The sequence below is a fragment of the Macrosteles quadrilineatus genome, unplaced genomic scaffold (genome assembly GCF_028750875.1).
Source record: "Macrosteles quadrilineatus isolate MER2022 unplaced genomic scaffold, UCM_ALF_1.0 Scaffold_1__1_contigs__length_201487025, whole genome shotgun sequence".
Taxonomy (NCBI): Eukaryota; Metazoa; Arthropoda; class Insecta; order Hemiptera; family Cicadellidae; genus Macrosteles; species Macrosteles quadrilineatus.
Genome location: NW_026542594.1, coordinates 186,105,630 through 186,127,106, shown reverse-complemented (window position 1 = coordinate 186,127,106; position 21,477 = coordinate 186,105,630). Strand labels below are relative to the sequence as shown.

Genomic DNA, 21,477 nt, shown 5'->3' with positions numbered 1-21,477 from the left:
TGCATAGGCTATGTGCATGTGCATAAGGAGAGAAGGACCAAATTGGACTATAAGAGTGTTCCTCACATTTTTGTAGGTTACAGTGAGGATGTCAAAGGTTACAAATTGGTCGATCCTAAGTCTCCCCGTAGATTGATTTATTCTAGAGATGTCAAGTTTTTTGAAAACTTATTTTATAATGGGCGTGAAGAAAATAATGGTGATGAAACTATACAACCAGTCGAGACCATAGTAAGCATCCAGACCGCCAAACTCGATGAACCCTGCAGGAATCCTGAGGCAGAAGAGGAGAGCTTCATTCTTGATAATATCAACATTGAGCAAGATGATGACGATGTTGGAACTGGAGGATCCGCTGAAGGGAATTCGGGAAATGATGAGGAAGGTGTTGAAATTAATGTTGGGAGTAGGCACCCTCTAAGAGTAAGAAAACCTAAAATGTTTCCTGATTTTGTTACCTACATGGTTACCTGTGAGGATCTAGAGCCAAGTAGTTATCAAGAGGCAATAGAAGATCCGAATAAGAATTTGTGGAAGCATGCTGTGGAGGAGCAAGCTGATGAAGAATCTCTACATGGTTTTGTTGATGCCAGTCATGGAAACAACTTTGATGGGAAAAGTTGTACGGGATATGTTTTTAAATTGAGTGAAGGACCTGTGTCTTGGGGAAGTATGAAGCAGAGATGTATGACTTATGAAACAGACTGTATGTATGTTTGTAGCAATGGTTCAGGAAGCAATGTTTCTGAAGCACTTGTTGGAAGAGCTGGGAATATTTCTTGAGCATGTAAATTTGCACTGTGACAACATGCCAGCAATGAAGATTTTGCAGAAGAGAACCGTGAATGACAAGACCAAACATATAATTCGTAAACAGTTATTTGTCAGAGACATAATCAAGAGAAAACTAGTTGTGCTGAATTATGTTCCAACTTCCAAGATGGTAGCGGACATTTTGACAAAATCACTTGGCAAAATCAAGCATGATGGTTTTATGACCGACCTTGGTCTTACCCCAATGAAGGATCAAGATTAAGGAGGGGTGTTGGAATTTATTTATAATCTTGTTCCTCATTGCCTTCTTGGTACTAAGTTAGAAGCAGCTGTCATGTGTTAATTATATGCCATGTGATTGCTATGTTTATTAGTTTGTTGTAAATAAACATCACTTCCACTTTGGACTTTATAAACCACTGTGTGTAGTCATTTTGTTCCTAATATTATAAAGGAAAACCAATTATAAACAAGAAAAGCTAATTTTTTAAATATATAAGATTGTGAAGCAAACGAGCATTTTATTACATGTACTGTATTTTAACATTAATGTATTCCTTGAAAAAATTACTAATAAAGTTGTCTATGTTGGTACCAAGTGTCTAAATCTTGACGCATTAATTTTTTAAATTTGTTTATATCAATATCATTTTTACGTCATTTTTATCATTTTACAGCATGTATTTCAACACAGTACATTGTCCATATTTAATCAAAAGGTAAAAAAAGAAAACCACCTATATACTACATTGTAAAAAGAAGCTTACACACAAATCAGACAATACTTATTTAAGATGAGCCCTCCCACCAGCTAAGCCACACTTTAGTAAGCTTAATATGGATTGCACACATACGTGAATAAAACCAGCGGATGTAGTAAGACCACAGAGCTGCACTCGCCATAATGTTAACGACATTAAACTAAGCCACCATGCCACTGTTGGCCGGCTGGGACGAGTGGACTAAAGCCTGAATGTGACACTAGTGTTCAAAGGTCAGATTCGACGAACTGCTTAAAAGTCCCAGTGATTTAGCAGTAAGGTTACCTCGTCCCAAAATGCTAAGACGAGCTACACTCGTAACTCTGCCTGAAAGGGTTAAAAGGGAGATTAAATTACATTACAATATCATGAGAAGAACAGGACATACTGGTAAGAAAGCAAGAGTTGATATATACAGAGATTATATTTACAATCACTGTATTTACATTTGGAATGTACATTTATCATGAAGCAGTATCGTATTTTTACAAATACATAAAAAAATAAATAACATTTACTATTATAAACAGCTATTATATACACCAAATGAACACATTGATATGGGAACAAAATATCGGTTCATTCATGAGTGTAATTTATATATTCTATAAAACCATATAAAATAGTTTGTTATTATTTATTACAATATAGTGCCATAAACTAATGGGTTGTTTTCTGGAACAGTTTTATATCACTAATGTAACAGTTTGACATTCAAACTTTCAACTTCTCAACATTTAAAATGCACCATTTTGGCATGAATCCTAAGATGCAGCTCATATTTCATCTGAAATTATTAAACAAATTTAATTAACTAATAGCAAAGTAAGGAATTCATTTAAAAGCTCTTAGTTGAGCCAGGATAGTTGTAGTCACACATTTTGTCCTTGAGTTCTGAGCTTGATGATGAGTTTGAAAATGAATATTAATAAAATAATACTGTTTTGTAATAAACAGGAAACAACAACACATTAAATTAATAGTATTGAGATACATTAACAAAAAACATATCTTAAATACTGCATAGGAAAACAGTTAGTGAAAAAACACACTATTGTTTTATCATAGTAAAAAAGTATATTAGTGTAAGATAGTATAGTAAAATAATACATCTACCTATACAAACTAAATGTCAACAATAAAAATCACAGCCTGGATTAAAAGTTACTTTTCACAAAAATTAGATTTAAAAAATCTAAAATCCTACATTAAACATTTATAAAAATAAAAATGTTCGTATTTTTGTTCGTTTTTTTGGACAATAATAATATAACGATACTAAGGAACGTTCTTCATGTATTTGTGTGATATTTAGGACAAAGGCTTGATGGAATGTATGAGCTTTCAATCTTATAAAAAAAATAATATTTTATTTCAACAACCCATTGAATTTTATAGATAAGACGCTGGAGCTGTAGAAACTAAATAAAAGTACCTAATTATCTTTACTTTGAATGACTTAATGAATTTTCTTAATAGACATTCGAGCAGTAGAACATGAGTACCAAGGAACTGTACTATGATTTTTAAAGATATTTTGGGTGTAAAAATAATTAACTAGCTAAAATAGTTACTACCCAGTTTAAAACCCATGATACTAATAGAACCATAAGTTCAGAGAACTATTGGGGCCATTTTCAATAATGTTCATTCAAATAAAAATCAGAATCATCCACAGTGAACTTTTAATAGTACATAATGGAACATGACTTTTAATATTTATAATGTTTTCAGATCTGTAGATTCATTTATCTTGCGTCTAAAAAATCATGCCCAGTGATGTACAGTAGAGTCCCTCTTATCCGGACACCTTTTAACCGGACATCGGTTTAACCGGACTACACTCGGCGGCAATGACATCTCTTTAACCGGACAATTTTTATCAGCACATTGGTTTAACCGGACTAGATTGGCAAGAAATGGGGCAGTACTGAAACGTCTGTTCTCGTGGGAAAGATTTGAGACCAGTGATCACGTGTCTTCACAACGCTCTCCTAAATTTAAGTCGAATATCACAGTAAACAGTCCGTTTTAACGAGTTTTTGGGGACGTCGGTTTAACCGGAAAACCCGTTATCCAGACTAGCCTCGGTCCCGAGGAGTCCGGATAAGAGGGAGTCTACTGTAGTTGTAAATGTTTCAGTGTAGGAAGCTCACAATCGTATCGACACTGACAAACATCAGAAGTGTTCATGATTTTACTGCGATTGTAGAAGATATTTACAATTTTGCCGTGACCGCACGAGACGTTTACAATTTTACCATGACCACAGAAAACAAACACGCTGTGACCTCGGAATATGTTCACGAAATATGTGTGTAGAGTCTTGCCTCACTACACCACTGATCATGCCTCAAAGTAGGATAATGTTTTAATTTTAAATAGAGTTTTTAGGTTTTATTTATTTACTGAAAATTGAAAAATAGGAAAACATGTTGGGGTTTAACAAACTTTACACTTCTCATTCTTATATAACACAGCAGTGATTTGAATCAGCAGTAGGCCTACATTAACTATTTTAATTGGGTATCTAAATGACTAAAATAGGTAAAATACCATTACCATCACATTTTTATTTCATCACAGAAATATTTCATCTTTCACAGTCCTCCCAATGCAATAATAGTTCAGTACGTTTCTCAATACTGTTTATTCTAACTTATGCTGTTCCTTTCGTTCTTTTAAATCTGAAATTTACAAATATAAAAAGCATGCAACTCTATCCAAAGTGTTTTTAGTGCATAATAGGTTGGTATGAATAATTTAACATCAGAACTCCATATTCATGTCTATATACTAAGGACCATATCATCATCCATCCATTTGTTGCATTAGTATTCCATATGTGTTACGATACTATGTGTTGAAAAGTATTGGCTTTGCTATTTCAAAGTATATCATTGTGTGAGTTGTATATTAAAACTATTCTAAATTATATCATGAACTGTGACCATAAATGAACAAAAAGAACCTTTTCCTAACACTGCATGGAAATGATCACATTGCCACACCTGTAAACGGTAAAATCTTGTGTGTATTACGAGCACAAACTAACATTGCAGCTCTCGAAATCTATGGCTGCACTCAGCTTAAGCTTCATGTGGCCATCTACAGTTCTTGAGCTATAATGTCGTACTTTGCACTCTTTCATTCCCTTCACTATTTTTGGAATAATCTATTTTTGAAGGTCTTGTGTTAATCCCTGGGCCCGGGACCGATTTACTTTTTCGTTTTGAGGTCCCCAGAGCGCATAAACACTATTCTTTCAAATTTAAATATATATGTGTCTCTTTAGCGCGATAACTCGAGCAAAAATGATCCGATTTAATGAAATTTATTACAAACGTGTAAACCTGCAAGAGGTGTATTTGAGTATTTTATTGATTTGAAACTGGACCCAGCTGTCCTTGATGCATCACTGTCTACTACAGTAATTAAGCTAATAATTTTCACAATTAAATGCACAGACGCAAAACACTTTGGATTGAATTCATGTCTTTTATCTCAAACTCAAGTTAATACTTAAGGTGGCAAAAAAGTGTTCACTTCCATACTATTTGCCAAGAAAATCAGGTAGCATTCAGTATTTCTGGGTCCCCTCACTCCCGACTCCCAGATCCTCTACGTCAGCTACGTTGTAAACTCCCCCGTCCGTGTCCGGGGTCTCCACCAGTCCTAGGCTGTAGATGTCGTGAGTCTTGTCATCCACGTAGCCCATGGAGGTGTCCAGGGGGTCGGACCCTACAGGGGTTGTCTGGGTTACGTGGAGTCCCAGCACACTCAGGCTCTTGCTGGCTTCATCTGGGGAGAGAAAATGGGTTTAGATCCTCGGTGTGAAAAGTTGTGTGAGTAAATACAACGGTGGATAAACACAATCACACTTTGAATCTAATACCATAGTCTCCTGTCTTCAGCTATACGGCCTTCGGTTATCCACCCAACAGTGTTATATGACCCTTCTGTGCAGATGATCGAGTACTGTAAAATTGCAGACTTTTTCTATGTTTATGGATAATCTTCATGACAATTACAGTGATTATCAGGTTGCTTATGAGCACAAATAATTTTCCCCCTACACTGTCGCTTTAGTTGATTTGCGTTGGAATAACGTTATACTACTAACTTCTAGTTGCGAGACTTTCGTTGGGAGTCTTTCCTTCATCCCTTCCACACGCCATGCTAATTGACACAATACCTTAATGACTTAAACCCTTACATGAAAACAACCCCTTTGCCATCACTGTAATTAGAAGATAAGCACCAGGCTATTGGCATCTCCACTAATCTTTACTATCTGATTGCTTTAGCACCCTGCATACTACACAGTTTAACTTGTGATACCTGCATACCTCTCTGCTACTCAAATCCTTATCTTGGACAAGCATCGCTTTATCTTACACTAGCAGAGTACCCGTCCTTCGTACGGGGTTGGCATATAAGTATCAAATGCTTATAGCAGTTATGAGTGAGGACATGGTTTAAGAAATTTCGGTTCTTTTTGAAGTTCGTTCGCTACGCTCACTCATTTTTAGGTTGGAGCTCGTTCGCTGCACTCACTTGCCTTCAGGTTAGCTCGTTCGCTACGCTCACTCGCCTCCAGGTTGAAGTTCGTTCGCTACGCTCACTCACCTTTTGCTGTTGTCATAAATGTAAAAGAAATAATAGTGCTAGTGCTGCACCCTGTTGGTAATCCTTGTAACTTTAATGCTATTGAACATCACAGAACAGAACCAACTTGTTTAATTGAAACAGCTGTTAAGATTCAATAATTTCATTTCTCATAAGGTTAACATGGGAAACTCCAGAGCCACTGGGGAGGAGCCCGAAAGGATTTTTGGGATAAAAATATGCCTATATGTTAATCGGGAATGTGAGCTATCATCATGCCAAATTTCAGCCCGATCCGACCAGTAGTTTTCGCGTTTACTTTTCCCATACACACACACAGACACCACCTCTTTTTTATAATAGTATAGATTAGGTGTTTTTACTTAGTAGATTCTTTTACTTTTTACTTTTAATCTATGATGATTGTTTTGAATAAAAAAATTACAAAATGTAAACTTGAACATGTTTGAGAACGGAGAAACTACATTTAATATAATGGTTTTTGACGTGTTGTCAATGGTTTTTTCATTGTTCCGCGTTATCAAACCTTTATATTTTGATCTTTCCGCAGCCGGTTTAGGTTGGATAATCAAGACTCTACTGTCATTAAACTGACCTGAGTGGGAGTTTTCCATTATACAAGACAGGTTGAACTCCAGCAATGCCTGAGGCAGCCTATAAGTGTCTCCAGCTATCTTGTAGATCCCTCCCTCAGAGTTGTACAATGGCACAGTCATGCTGCGACGGTGACCTCTTAATACATTGTTCACCTATAGGGAGGAATACATGAATCACCAAAAAATATTTTAGTGGGTAAATAGCTCATAGCTTGGTCATAACATTAGGCCAACTTTCATTAAACTAAATTGAAATTTTACCTTCGTCAGCCAGCTCCTGATTTGTTATCAACTTGTTACGGCCGTTTCAGCATCACTGTGCCATCGTCGGACTGTTCAGCCAAAAGGCGTAGTTAAAACACAAAAACATATTTACACGAAACACACACATATTTGTCAAAACGGGGTTTTAAATAACAGGCCTGTTGAGGATAGTACATTCCCGCACTCCGACGATGGCACAGTGATGCTGAAACGGCCGTAACAAGTTGATAACTAATCAGGAGCTGGCTGACGAAGATAAAATATCAATTTAGTTATAGAACCAGCTCAGGGGCTAGAAAATATGGATTAAAATAATTCATTAAACTACTGACCTCATTAGGCCTAATCAATTTTAATAATAATGATTTTGTAATTTTTTCTAGCACCTCAAATCAGACATTAAGCCACATGTTGCCTATTCTACTCACTTTTTCCCTACCAAAACCTTGTTTTAATATAGTATGGATCTGGTTTCTAAGATAAGTGGAAAAATAATAAATACAGGAAATTTAAAATTACTCAATAATCTATAGAGTCTAAAATTTCAAAATGCATATCAATACTATAATGAACATGTTTCTCCAAAAACAGCTTAGGCTAAGGTTGTATTAATGGCTACAGCTACACTTAGCGACCTAGTCGCCGCAACTTAGTTCATCTGTGACCAGGTCGCAGGAGATGCCACATTTGAGCATCTTCTAGATGTTGGGATCGCTGAGTGAGTAAGACCTGTTGCTATTTATTGTGTATCTTAAAAGGAAAACAAAACATAAGGTTGGAGCCCATCCCTTGAAACATTGCCATTGTCTCATCCTTACAACATTGCTTAGTGATGATTTAATTTCAAATTTCAAATTGTTTGTTGTATTTTTTAATGAGCCAAGCCACATTTGACAAGCTTTGAGGTTTTGGGTTTCTTTTGAACCAGAAGAAGGGTTTCTTTTTTTAACCCTTTAATCTTTTAGGGATACATCGAACAGACCTGTAAACATTTCAGGACACGTTTATTTTCCTGTTGCAGGTGGTTGCTGGTTGCAAGTCCCTCGTTGTGGCCATCTTCATTTAATTTAACACTACCCGATTTTATCATTTGTCGCAACCGAGTCGCCAAGTGTGGTCTTAGACTAAGTTAATTTTTCATGTAACCGAGACTGTAGCTAAACTGACCACAGTGTTGGTAGGTTGAGCCCTGTACAGCGAAGTCACACTGTTAGCTCTCCTCAATCTGTCCCTCAGTTCTGTAGGGGTTTCTGGGTAAGCCGTGTTGAATCTTCCGACCGCCTTCTCCACCGGAGGACCAAACAGCAGAGATCTAGCAGAGATAACAAAATAGTTAAATATTAACTTTGAACAGGAGTTTATCAATCATCCTAGAAACTTTTAGGCATTCAGGATTTTAGAAAATCCCTATATAATGAAGATACCTAATAAGTTAAGTAGCCTAACAAATGTTGGCACTCAGTAAAAGTGTTTGTACGAACCTAAGGGCATTGCGGAAGTCCCTCAGGTGGTAGGCGTACAGCAGGGGATTACCTGCAGAGTTGAGATGGGACAGTATAATGCAGCACATTGTCAAGGTTTGCGGAGCCTGAAACACAAGAAGGTATTATTATACCGTACATAATCTAATATATAAAATTCTCGTGTCACAGTGTTTGTCTACAAACTCCTCCGGAACGACTTCACCGATCGTTATGAAATTTGGTGTGTAAATTCTGTAGGTATGCGAATCGGACGTAAACTATTTCCCGTTTCGAAATTCTTAAAAGGGCTCCGCCCCAGTGGCTCTGGAGTTTCCCATGTTAACCTTATGAGAAATGGAATTAATGAATCTTAACAGCTGTTTCAATTAAACAAGTTGGTTCTGTTCTATGATGTTCAATAGCATTAAAGTTACAAGGATTACCAACAGGGTGCAGCACTATTATTTCTTTTACATTTATGACAACAGCTAATTTGCAACCAAAAGGTGAGTGAGCGTAGCGAACAAACTTCAACCTGGAGGCGAGTTAGCGTAGCGAACGAGCTAACCTGAAGGCAAGTGAGCGCAGCGAACGAGCTCCAACCTAAAGGTGAGTGAGCGTAGCGAACGAGCTCCAACCCAAAGGTGAGTGAGCGTAGCGAACGAACTTCAACCAGGACGTGATTGAGCGATGCGAACGAGATCATCTTGAAAATTAAACGTAACGGTACTTTCTTTCCATCGGTCTGTCTTAGGGGAAACCTATAACTTAGGCGATACGAAGTTCGCCGGGTCAGCTAGTATAATATAATATATAATTGTTTAATTACTCTTACTTCAGTAGGCTCTAAAATCATAAGTGATTTATAGCTTCTCTCTTCATTACTATCTTTCTGCAAGCTCTAGATTTAATATTAGGCCTAACTTTGTTTGATTTTGACTCCTTAGCCACTATCTACTTGGGATATTCCCAGTTTATTTATTTAATTACAATGAAAAATGAATCAACACATCAATGCATTTAGTTGCTCACCTTCCACGGTGGGAAGAACGACTGGAAGAAATTGATGGTGTACAGAGGAATCCAGCAGACCATGAAGAATAATACAATGATGGAGAGATTCTGAGTTGCTTTGACTTCCCTCTTACGAGCTGCGCCGAGCACTCGTAACATAGAGCCGTGAGTTCCGCCCGACCTTCCGTTCACCGTCACCATCTGCTTCAACTACGACAAATTCGGCAATTATCAGTTTTTTGAGACAGCAAAGCCGACCTGGAAGCTTATTTCATCTTCAATATGAATGCAAGATGAGTGTAGAATAAAGTGGTATGATCTGTTCAGCTTTTTACTGACTAAGGTTAGATATTTCATTAGTCAGTATCATTTATTAAGAACAGCCGGGCCCAGTTTTGAACCACCTTTACTCAGATTGAACTGGCGACCTTCAGATTTTCAAGCAACACCTTTCAACTACCCAGCTATAAGATATGGATATTAGTTAAGAGATGCGGTTGGTGATGTGGTTAGAGCGAGGCATTTTTAATGTTAATGCACAGGTTAAAATCTGGCCAAAAATAAAAGAGTCTCTGAATCTATTTCTATACCTAATTTACCCATTGGTATAATACCTGTTTGAGCACAACAGTGTAAATGTGAGCGTAGAAGGCCGCCATGATGGTCGCTGGCCCGATGATGGTCGCAAAGTAGAGGAACACCAGATACTTCGGTGCCATTACACTCTCAAACAAACAAGAAGCGACGTCACCTTGGACATTGTTCCATCCCATCAGAGGCAGGAACCCGACGGACGAGCCAGCAACCCAGCAGGCACAGATTATACCTGCAACAACCATCATATAATATTTACTAAAGAATTCATTTTTAAAATGTATAAGAGTTATCTTAAAGAAGAATTTTAATAGTAAACAAATCATTATAGTTAATACCTTACTAAACATGTTTATTAAATAATAACAGTTCTTCTAACAATCCGTCAGAGCAAAACACAAATGAAATTAACCTATAGACTAAAAAATTCTTTCAGAAAGGATACAATACAGCCAGGTACGGTATTAAGAAACCCAACTGTAATATAAGATGTGATAAACAAGAAACCCCTGCATGGAACACTTATTTTAGTGATCTAGGTACTTAATGTTTATAGCCTAGAAGAACCTATTAGGCCTATATAGTAGGCCTATTGAAGAAGATACCGGTACATTGGATGTTATAGTGTAAGTTAAAACCCTTCCTAGAGGGACCTAACCTTCAGGAAACTAAAGATATTATAAGCTTTTGACATCGAGGTGTAAAATTGCCCCTGAACTGGTTAGAAACAAATAACGTTCCAGCTAGTTGTGGTTTGGATGTCACCTGACGTGGCCGGTAAACCTACCAAATGTTCTCGTCCTTGTAAATACCGATCGGTTAATGTAGCCTAAGAGCCTAAGAAATTGATACGTCCTGTTTGTGTCGTGTATGAACTGTATGTAGTTTTAACTAATAGTGTCCATTGGAATTAACTTTTCCAACTGGAACGATTGATGATAACACAACTTTGTGCAGAAACCTAAGTCGCAGTAACCAACTTTATTTTGAATTGGAGACTGAAGGTATTAAAACCATAATATCAGCGAGCCTCATAAACAGGAAAGCGGCTGGTAGGCCTAGGCAAGCATTTTTGAAATCATTTCCCCGTTTAACCAACTATTCTAAAAGATGAAAAACAATATGGTGTAACATAAATAAACAACCCGATTTACCTATAACCTACACTTTACCTTCCTAATCTAACCTTACTTCAAAACACTTAGCCTAATGGAGCCACGAATTCTCATAAACCCCGACCTACCTTCCCCACATGCCTAAAATAAGATCAGTGTTCAATATCTGCGTTGTATTAATAATAATAAGTATAATAACTTACTGTACCGTCGATGTAATTAAACATATATAGGCCTAACCTGTGAGGTATTATCGGATTAAATATTGATTTCAATGCGGTTCAATATATCGCTTATTATAAATCTTTTCTAATCAGCTGGCAACACAAATATGTGCCCAAGAGTAAGTAGTCACTGGTCTGTATCACTCCGCTCCTCGATCCTCGGCAAGCGATGTGCTCCGCGACTTGAGAAAATAGTTCCGTATAATTTTGTAATTTGCAGTGGTTTCCGCGCCTTAAAAAAATGCTTGAAAGGTGTTTTCTTGTTTATTAAGATCGTAGGATTAATTTTAAAATGTTTTGAAGAAAAGTCTACAAAGTTCAGAAATACCCAAAGTATTGGTACGGTAGCAGGCTATATATTTGAGGGGGGGCTATTTTGGCACCAGACCACATGGAAGGCCTAAACGAAGATTAAAAGACCAAGTTGTAGCAAAAGACCTCAGGAGACAAGGACGTAGAAGAATGAAGACAAATTGTTGCAGAGGCCTAACAACCGAATAAACCTACTTCGGTTTGAATGACACAAGAATAAGACTAAGAATATTTATTTTCCTTTTGACAAAGTACATGCATTTGGAATTGTCAGTTAAGTAAAGCAGAATGAGATCACAAAATCTTACGTTAGAGATCACAAAGGGTACACTTCCATAGGCCTATCTGTTGGCACAAACAACCGAATGAAAATATCGATCAATATATCGATTATTCGATATATCGTTTGGTTAGTTAGGTAAGGTTAACCTAACCTAACTAACCAAACGATATATCGAATTAAACAATCGAATAATCAATATTACTCATTCGGTTGTTTGTGCCAACAGATATGGAAGTGTACCCATCACAAACAGCATTAACTTAGGTTTAAGGTAAGGTAAGAGTTGGAAGTGAAGATTTACATTGCAAAGTTAGCTTACATCTACCCCAAGGTTATTAAAAGAAAAATATAAATTCTCTTTTAATAACCTTGCATCTACCCTACATACATTCACTACCGGTGCCAGCTGATTATAAAATGAAACTGTTCTTTGAAACTAAGCCTAACCTTAACCAAACTGCAGTAGGCCTACCTAATGTGAGTAATGTAGGACGTAAAATAAAGTGCAGCCGTTAATATTTAACAACCAAGACAGTGCCCTCACCTATGTTTAAGCAGGCCTAACTCAGCCTACACATAACCTCTTTTTAAAGCCTATGGTAACTTATTTGACAGTTTAATGTCAGCTATCAAAAATCGAGCTAGGCCCAAGCGTAGGTTAACTAACAGGTATTATCAAAGGTTTTTGTCGATTGTGCTCCATTAAATAATGTAAATAGTATCACTATAAAAATCATAATCATAATACCGGTAGCCTTCAATGATAGGCCTAAATTGGTAAAACTAATACAAATGCAAAATAGTGAATTATTTTACTTACATCTTTTCTATTTTACTTATTCCTTCCATAGATAGATAACAGAACAGAAATGGAAAATGAATCTAAAATGATCTATGAAACGAACGCCGAGTACCGAGAACAACAACAACAAAAACAAACTAAGAAACAAAGAAACTAAGAAAGTTTGGTATTTTTTTGGCAACACACACACACACGACACGAACGATACGAAACACGAAAGAAACAGAACACCTGAACAAAAAAAAGAATCGCAATGCATGATGGACTTTCTTCATTGCTTGTACAGCATGAGCAGGCATGAATAGCTGTCATGTAGTCTCAAGTATAGCTGCTGCTGTTTCTTTATTATTACAGAGTGTCTGTTAATTATTTCTGTGGTTGATGGCATTGAAAATATAAAACACACACGTTTGATACCGAAATATACGGGAGGGTGTTTTAAAAACATGCATATATACAGTGTGTTTATTTTTAAAACTTGCTTCTCTATTTATATAAAAACTATACGGTTATAGATCAAATATGCAGTTTTCGGGAACCATCTATTGACGTAAAGGCCACAATTAATTGTTGTGAATTTTACGTTGAGTTCCCATTCACCCCCTATCTCCTCTTACCCTTAACTTAAAATTTTTAAATTACAAAGAACGGTACCCCTTGTGACATATCAAATTAAAGGGAATGAAAAAAGGAAAAGAATGGCGCGGCGCCTAGAGGTCTCTACGTCAATTCTATCAAAAGTTATGACAGCTCAAAATTTTAGAATTTCTACTGCTTAAAAAAATATGTTTTCTATAACGGCTATAGCCACCGCCACCTTTCACTCCTTTAGCTCGAAAACTGTAAGAGCTAGCAAAGATTTTAAATAAAACACCATACTTCTAAATTTTATCGGATTTTGACGTGTTTTTTATTGAACAAGCATGTTTCAAAGGTGTGACTATAGTTCGGCCGCTTAGAAAACGACCTGCGCTGCGCGCTAATGCTAAACCAATGCTGGAGGAGGTCGCTTTCTAAGTGGCCGAACTATAGCTGGCATGCTTGTTTCTTTTTCTTCATTCATGCCTTTTTCATACCCTTTCATTTGATATGTCACAAGGGGTACTTTGCAATTTAATACATTTAAGTTAAGGGTAGGTGGAGAAAGGGGGGGAACTTAACGTTGAATTCACAACAATTGTGGCCACTACGTCAATAGATGGTTCCCACAAACTACATATTTTATTTATTACAGTTTTTAGCGAATTTCCCTATAGGGAAGTAGCTATTACCGTAGGTCTCATGGTAAGACTTAGGCCCGGGACCGATTTACTTTTTCATTTTGATGTCCCCAGAGGCCAAAAACACCATTCGTTCAAATTTTTATATATGTATATATATATATATAGATATATATATATATATATAGATTTATATATATATGTGTCCGTGAACACGATAACTTGAGTAATTTTTATCCGATTTTGATGAAATTTGGTTTGAAGGTGTAAGGCGGGATAAACTTGAATGAGTTCGCGATCCAGCATGATCGGACCATGGGAACAGGGTTTTATGGGGGGTTTTATGAGGTAAAAATTGGTTTTTCTCACTTTTGACCCTCAAAACACAAAATTTCCCAATTTTTCTCTAAACCTTCTTAAAGAGCTTAAAAAAACAAACAATTCAGTATATCAAAGTGTTTTTGTACGGTTATTGGTTACGGAGAAAACTAAAAAATTGTAAATTTAAAATTCCCATGTTATTCTTATGGAGAATATTGTAAAATGTTGTAGTTTGCTTGTTTATGGATATCTTTTGTTCAAACTTGGCAAATATATTCATTTTCTACTAAGCAATAATTATTTTACTTAAAACACAAACTTGATCAGTTTCCTTGTAGCAGCAAACCTAGATACTTGTTAAACCTAATGTTATTTAAATAGCTCAATTGAAAATCAATTCAGCCAAATGGAAATTCGCTTAGACGGCAGGTTTGCTGCGGCGGGGGTATTTATATAAATAGAGAAGCAAGTTTTAAAAAAGAGCTGCAACATTAAAAGTAATTTAAATTACCCAAGCATCAAGATAAAACAAAATAATACTAATCGATTAAAAATCAATTTATCTTATTCTCTTATTTAAAGTGGTACTTGTAAGACAAAAAATTTATTTAAGGCTACTGAAACCAATGGTTTCAACCAAAGCTGCCAGTGGTTTGCGATAGTAAATATACAAACAAAATAAACACCAAAATGTGCCTGGGCCTGTAAGTCAGCGAGCGGATTTGTAATTGTATTGACAGTTGTAAATTACTCTGCTCATGCAATTACTAAAGAAAGTAGGGGTAATGAATACGCAGGGGCCCTGGGGAGGGCTTCATACTTCCCAGAACATTCCTTTTTCGGTAAAAAGTTAAACTATATAAAAAATAATATTAACAATAAGACTTCTTTTGCCACTATACCTACATTGTGTAGCATAACTTATTCTGATTATTGTCATATTGGTTTAAAATGAAGAAAAATATGTAACTACAGTTGCCTAGTTAAGTTCCAGAGAGGCCCCTATGATAAAATTACGATATAAGAGGTGTCTTAAACATTTCATGTAAATAGGGATATCCTGTGGATGTCCTTTGCGATACTGTATACACGAAATCCTGTAGAACAATACATACAATTTCTCAGTACCATTCAAAGATAGTTTTAACTTTTAACAATTTCCTTTATGACAGGGTTTATGTATTTGCATAGCTGTGAAGAATAAATAAAGTAAAACTGCCTATATACGTAACAATAATTTAATCACCCTAATAGACTATGTTAAGACATTTTACATATTAAGAAACATTTGCTTGATACAAAACACCCTATTTTCTAATTGCCTGACCACATAACGGATTCTGAAGAACATGTAAAACTTGAGTCAAGATCACAATCCATCTTCTTGTCAGCGTACTTACTCTCCAGCTTGCTATGAATAGATTGAAGCCGTTTTTTAATTCTATCGTAATCAGCCTGCTTTTGGTACTCTTTCCTAAAGGGATCATTCAATGTTTTACCGTTAAGATGAATCCTGCTGTCGATCAGTGCGGTGTAAGTCTCGTAGTTACTGACAAAGTAGTTCTCCATGACTTGTCGAAGTGGCTGAGGCAGGTTAATCGAGTAATCGTCGTCCAACATCCCCACAACTGCTACTCTCAGAGTCTCATGTTGTATCAGCTGGTTGTATTGTTCAACTTCATCAGAATGACCGTGTTCGTATCCGGGCTCGTTGTGATAAGGCTTCTCGTTCAACAGACTCTGGATGGAGATGAGGACGCTGGTCAGACTCTGGGCTGGACTCCACCCAGGACCTTCCCATGTGCCGAGGATGCTGAGGCAGACTTTACCGTCCCTGTAGAGGTTAGGGTTGAATCTGACCTTTGAACCGCCAGTGGTCATCAGCTTGACCTTAGGAGGTGCGATGGGGTAGTTCGGTGGGAACCTGACGATGAAGTAGAAGAAGCCACCCTCGTAAGGTGTCTTGTCGGGTCCTACGAGCAGACAGTGTACTAACGTGATGTCCTGCTCGTCAGCCACAACGTGAATACCTGGTGCAGGATCATTGTGGATCGCGACCAAGTCAGATTTGACCCTCAAAAGGCATGGAGCGCTCTGCACATAGGCTGGTATCGGGTCCCAAAACATTGACATACTTCAAACTTCCAGAGAACACTATGACGTATAATTTAAAACCAAATAAAATCACTAGAGGAGATACTTCACATACGCGCAGTTAAATATTTTACTTAAATTTGGCAATAAAGAGAGGGAAATTTTGGTTGTTTACCTTTTGTTGTTTTGGCTGAAATTTTGGATGCCAATGAATCGCGTGAATATTAAGTAACCTAGTGTTGATGTTTTCTGTTTGGAAAACATATGTACAGATGTTTTGGAAAATTGTATCGCAATGTACATTTGTACACAGTCATACTTCGAAATATGTAAAACTTAGTACTGTATTTCATCACTAGGGCGTGAAGTGACTCTTTAATACTTTTCAATGAAATTCCTTTCGACCCGAGATTAAGTTTCACAAAAAGCAAATAGTGCCTTTTCAACCATTGCACGACCTTAAAACTTGAGCTTGGGTCGAAAGGAGTAGAATTTACGCCATAGTGATGAAATAAACTATTATCATCCTTTGGATCGGCGGAAAAAGTTTAAGGTCAGTTCCATCCGGCATATTAGAGCGCGTATTGTTACTGGCATTACTATTACTATTTCTTTAGTGCTGTTACTGTATTGCATCTATTTTATATAAGTGATAATGCCGCAACCCAACCCCTAGGTCTAGCCTGAAGTAATGTGAAAAACAATCCCAGGCTCGTGCCTAACTGTTATAACAAAATAAAACTATCTAGTTATGACAAATTGTGTGTCGTAGTAATATCACCAAATAGGAATGTTAGAACAGAAAGCTGTATGGATCATAAACACAAACAAATGACGTAACTGCCCCGCCCCCGAACCCTATACTAATAATATTAACATGGTTTAGACGGTTCAGTAGTTAAAACAAAGAAATACTCAGTACACAATAATCTATTCTACGTATTCCGTACAAAACACACCTTAAAATTGTCTTCAGCTTCACAATGATGACAAATCAATGAAGCAGTGTTCATAAACGGCCAAGAATATTTTATGAATTTATAGATTTTACTGTTTAAATAAACCAAAGTAATTTATCAACTTAGTTATACACCCTACAGATATAACACCCCTAAAACTAGATAGGTCCCTTAGTTGCCATTAGCTGTTTGGGATAATTAACAGCTGTGTCTAAGGAATATGTCGGCCTTAGTCACTAACGAGACTACAAGATCGCGCCACTCATCCTACACTTATCTCCATTCATTCTTGGCTTATACCTACTTTGTATGGTCGCCATTTCTTCTAAAAGTATTAAAGTAAAGTATAAATCCAACTCCTCGATTAGTTATCAATTTCCAATAAATGTTACGATTTCCTGCGACGTTGTTGCGTACGATTGGTAGCAATAAAAGTGAAATTTGACTCCTATCGAGGGAGTAGGGAAGTAAGTCAAGGGTGGAGAGGGTTGAGAAAACCACGTGTCGTGCCATACTAACTCTACTCAAGTCGTCATGTTTATTTGTGTAAGGTCTTTCACCCTCAGTTGGGCGTGAAACCTCTTAAGCTCACAATGTGAAACTTCCATCCATACCCACAAAAGGGAGCAAATAGCTTGGATATTGACTTTGGATTGTGCCAGTAGACTTATCATCCTATAGTAAAATCTGCTAAAAATGATTAAATTTCTGCTGTGTTGCTGTGAATGAATGAATGAAAATACTTTTTTATTGAGGCAAACATTAGGACCACATGGTCCTTTCTTACAGTTAACCTCTTATGTACTAAATATAAACTAAACAATGCATTTTTATAAAACTTTTAAAACTATAAACAAAATAATAAGTAAAAACTAAAGTTATAAATCTTTGTCCCTAATATACGCATACACACACACATTCACTCTTTGCCATACCTAGGCCTAACGCACGCCATCCCACCAAGCCACGGTCATCCGATCGAGATAGTAAGCCTTCAGCGTCGCCGTCAGTCGGGAACGGGATTCTATGCTCCTGATAGTGAATGGTAGTGACACAGACAATGGAATAAACCATTAAAGTATTATATTGTCTGTGGTAGTGAGTTCCAAAGGCGACATGCTGTTACCGTAAATGATATATTATAAACTGTTGTCTTATGGTGAGGAATTTGGAGAGTTGATGAGGACGCGTTGCAGAAAGTCAACAGTCCCGGAAGGTCAAATAATTTATACATGTGCCGCTAGGTCAAAAACTACAATGTTTGCAGTGTCTGTAGATCAAAAATCCCAGTAAGTCAAATAGTACAGTCCGGGCTAAAAACGTAGTCTATGTTAAAGCAATTGACTTATTGGGAATTTGACCTAATGCAACAGCAGTTTTAATATAACGAAATAAGATAAAATATAAGTTCAGTTTCGCTGAGTCAACAGTGCCGGAAGGTCAAAAGTATAATCTGTTAAAAACAACGATAGTCCTCTCGACGCATGACTTCAATAATTTCGTGTTTTGGTGTACTTAAAGTTGTGCTAAAATTTTGAAATTTGGCACAGAGCTTCTTGGTTAGTCCTACTCGATGACTATTTTGTTGGAACTTTAAACTATTTACCGATCTAATTAATAAAAATTGATTTGTATGGTGAAATAGTTTTAAATCGTGATTTCTAACATGAAAAAGTTAGCATGCGAGATTTTTTTTTGTTTTTGGGTTAGAGAGCTTTTGTCTGTGGCAAAGTTGTAGCCAAAAGTGTGATGCGTAAAATATATTTTTTTTGAATTTTTTACAATCAGTGGTTCAGTAGATAACTTGGGTTGAAGAGGACGGCAAATTTAGCATTTCGCAACGCATGGAAAGAACTACATCGTACGATGCAACTGCTGAGTGGACTTTTAATTTATAGTTCTAAGGACAAGAAAAAGATAAATATACAGATCACCAGTACATTCATATTATTTATAAAACATCTTTCTTTATTACCAGCTTACATTTTTCACTTATATACATCATAAACAGGGTGTTAAAATAAGCGGGGAGATACTTTACCTAGTAATTCCTTGGGTCAAAATAAACAGAAAATCAAGGATAACATTTTTTCCAAAATCATTTCGTTAACCAGATATCCACCATTTTGTATTTTTTACATACAAATATTTATCTTTGCACTTTTCCAACCGATGTTTATGAAACTTGGTATGTATGTTAAGGTAGGAGAGACCCATGTTATAAACAAAGATTCATCTCGATTCACCCTAAAATTTCAAAATTTAACACTTAACTACAATATAATATACTTTACTACACCACAATATTTACGTATCACCAAAAATCTTTAACAAAATAAAACGTTAACATTTTTAAAATCCAAAGTAAATCAATAAAAATATTTCTTTTTTGAAAAATATATTTAAAAAAAGGCGATGGTAAAATAACGACAGGCGAGTTTCGATCTGGGTGTTTCAGGTTTGAATCTAGGAGGATTTAACATTAATTAACATTAATGTTTAATCCTCCTAGGTTTGAACTGATTGAGAGGAATACATGAAACCGAAGGGGGGAGGTAGCAACAAGTGCACTAGTAATTACTAGTGTCCGATTACAATTTGATGGATTTAACCAAAACCTTTTCTATTTCACTTATTTTCAGCTGTTAAATTTCAAACTATACGTTTTAGCGACATCATTAACGTTATTATCATCATCATCGTTTGAGTTTGGGTTTGCGGCAATGTATTTTTATGAATAAAACCTTTAATTTTATACCAAACTTGACCTCTGCTGCTATTAATTGACTGTATGCACTATTTAACAGCTGTGTCTAAGGATTATGTCGGCCTTAGTCACAAACAGGACAACAAGATCGCTCCACTCATCCCACACTCATCTCCATTCATACTTGGCTTAAAATGCATACATTTTTGTATGGCCGCCATTTCAAAGCAACATGGCTACATTATCAATGACAAACGTGGAAAACCTTATACGAGTGTGAGTAAGTCCGAAAAAAGAGTAAGTCCGAAAACAACTCTAAAAAACAATAAGCAATAAATTGCAAGAACCGTTGCTTATATCATTGGGTATACACGTATGTACTGACGTGTCCACATACTCAATGCTTATATCGAACGATTTGTTATATGTACATCGTGAGAATTTCCATTAGTTGTTCCATTTACTTGTGTCTCCATTACAGTGGTAGCAAAACGGGAGTGCCGATGGAGTATAATAGTTTAGTTGACTCTTTTAAAGTCAGCGGAAATTGTGACTGTTATTACCATTGAAATAATGTTTGTGTAGTACTTTGCAATCCTACCAATGCTTATAGAATCATACGATTACAATTTTCTGGCTGGAATATGTCGCATAGAGTGGTGACTACTGTATCTTTTTGGTTTGCTTGTAAAACAGGATCAACAGAGATTTTCCATCGACTTAAACAATACGATACTCTCAAATTGTTCATTGCTATAACAAACTATCACACAGTTTGATGAATATTTGTGTGTAAACCACATACCCAGTACACCTGTATTCTATCTATTTTACCTTTTATTTTTCCAAGACTTTATAGAAAATCACGCATTACGTGATCAGTGAAAAAAGGCTGTATCCCATGTGTTTTATAGGTAAAGAAGACAAGGGCGGTCCTAGACATATTTTTTGGGGGGTCACCGGGGGCCTGGGGGGTATGAAATACCCCCAAAAAAGGAGGGGGTCCTGGGGTTCCCCCCGGGAAAAACATATAAATAAATAAATAAATATAGGCTATTCAGGGTGATCAACTCAAGGAGGCCACCATTGGGATATCAGAAACGGTAAGAATTAGAGAAAACTTAAAATGGAGGACATTGCTTTATTTTTGTGGCAGTTAAAAATATGATTTTAGTTTTTTGAAATTCAGCCACCATTTTCCGAAAAGGCGGCCAAATTTGAAATTTCTTATGGAACACCCTATATTTTATCATGTTTTCGGATAGAATAGGCAATTTAAAAACTTTTTTATTCTTGACATTTTTCCGATAAACCCACTCGTTTAGGAGTTACAGCCTATGGAAAA

At 36.4% G+C, this 21,477-nt stretch overlaps 2 protein-coding genes across 2 annotated transcripts in view; both read right to left on the bottom strand.

Moving 5' to 3' along the window:
- Positions 1-4,873: 4,873 nt before the first annotated feature.
- Positions 4,874-21,477, bottom strand: part of LOC128991757 (adenosine receptor A2b) — an 84,232-nt gene continuing 67,628 nt past the window's right edge. The window contains exons 2-7 of the mRNA XM_054414934.1: positions 10,116-10,327; positions 9,520-9,711; positions 8,506-8,612; positions 8,192-8,336; positions 6,760-6,913; positions 4,874-5,336 (exon numbers count right to left, since the gene is read on the bottom strand). Coding sequence (XP_054270909.1) covers positions 5,116-5,336; positions 6,760-6,913; positions 8,192-8,336; positions 8,506-8,612; positions 9,520-9,711; positions 10,116-10,327 — 1,031 coding nt within the window. The 3' untranslated portion in view covers positions 4,874-5,115. The remainder of the gene's footprint in view (positions 5,337-6,759; positions 6,914-8,191; positions 8,337-8,505; positions 8,613-9,519; positions 9,712-10,115; positions 10,328-21,477) is intronic.
- Positions 15,597-16,630, bottom strand: LOC128991766 (ubiquitin-conjugating enzyme E2 Z-like). The gene has a single exon (XM_054414947.1). It carries the CDS (start codon positions 16,503-16,505, stop codon positions 15,687-15,689), a length of 819 nt encoding a protein of 272 aa, XP_054270922.1. The 5' UTR covers positions 16,506-16,630; the 3' UTR covers positions 15,597-15,686.

What these genes read in the sequence shown, in the direction of transcription:
- LOC128991766 (XM_054414947.1), bottom strand. Translation starts at nt 16,505, where the DNA reads ATGTCAATGTTTTGGGACCCGATACCAGCCTATGTGCAGAGCGCTCCA.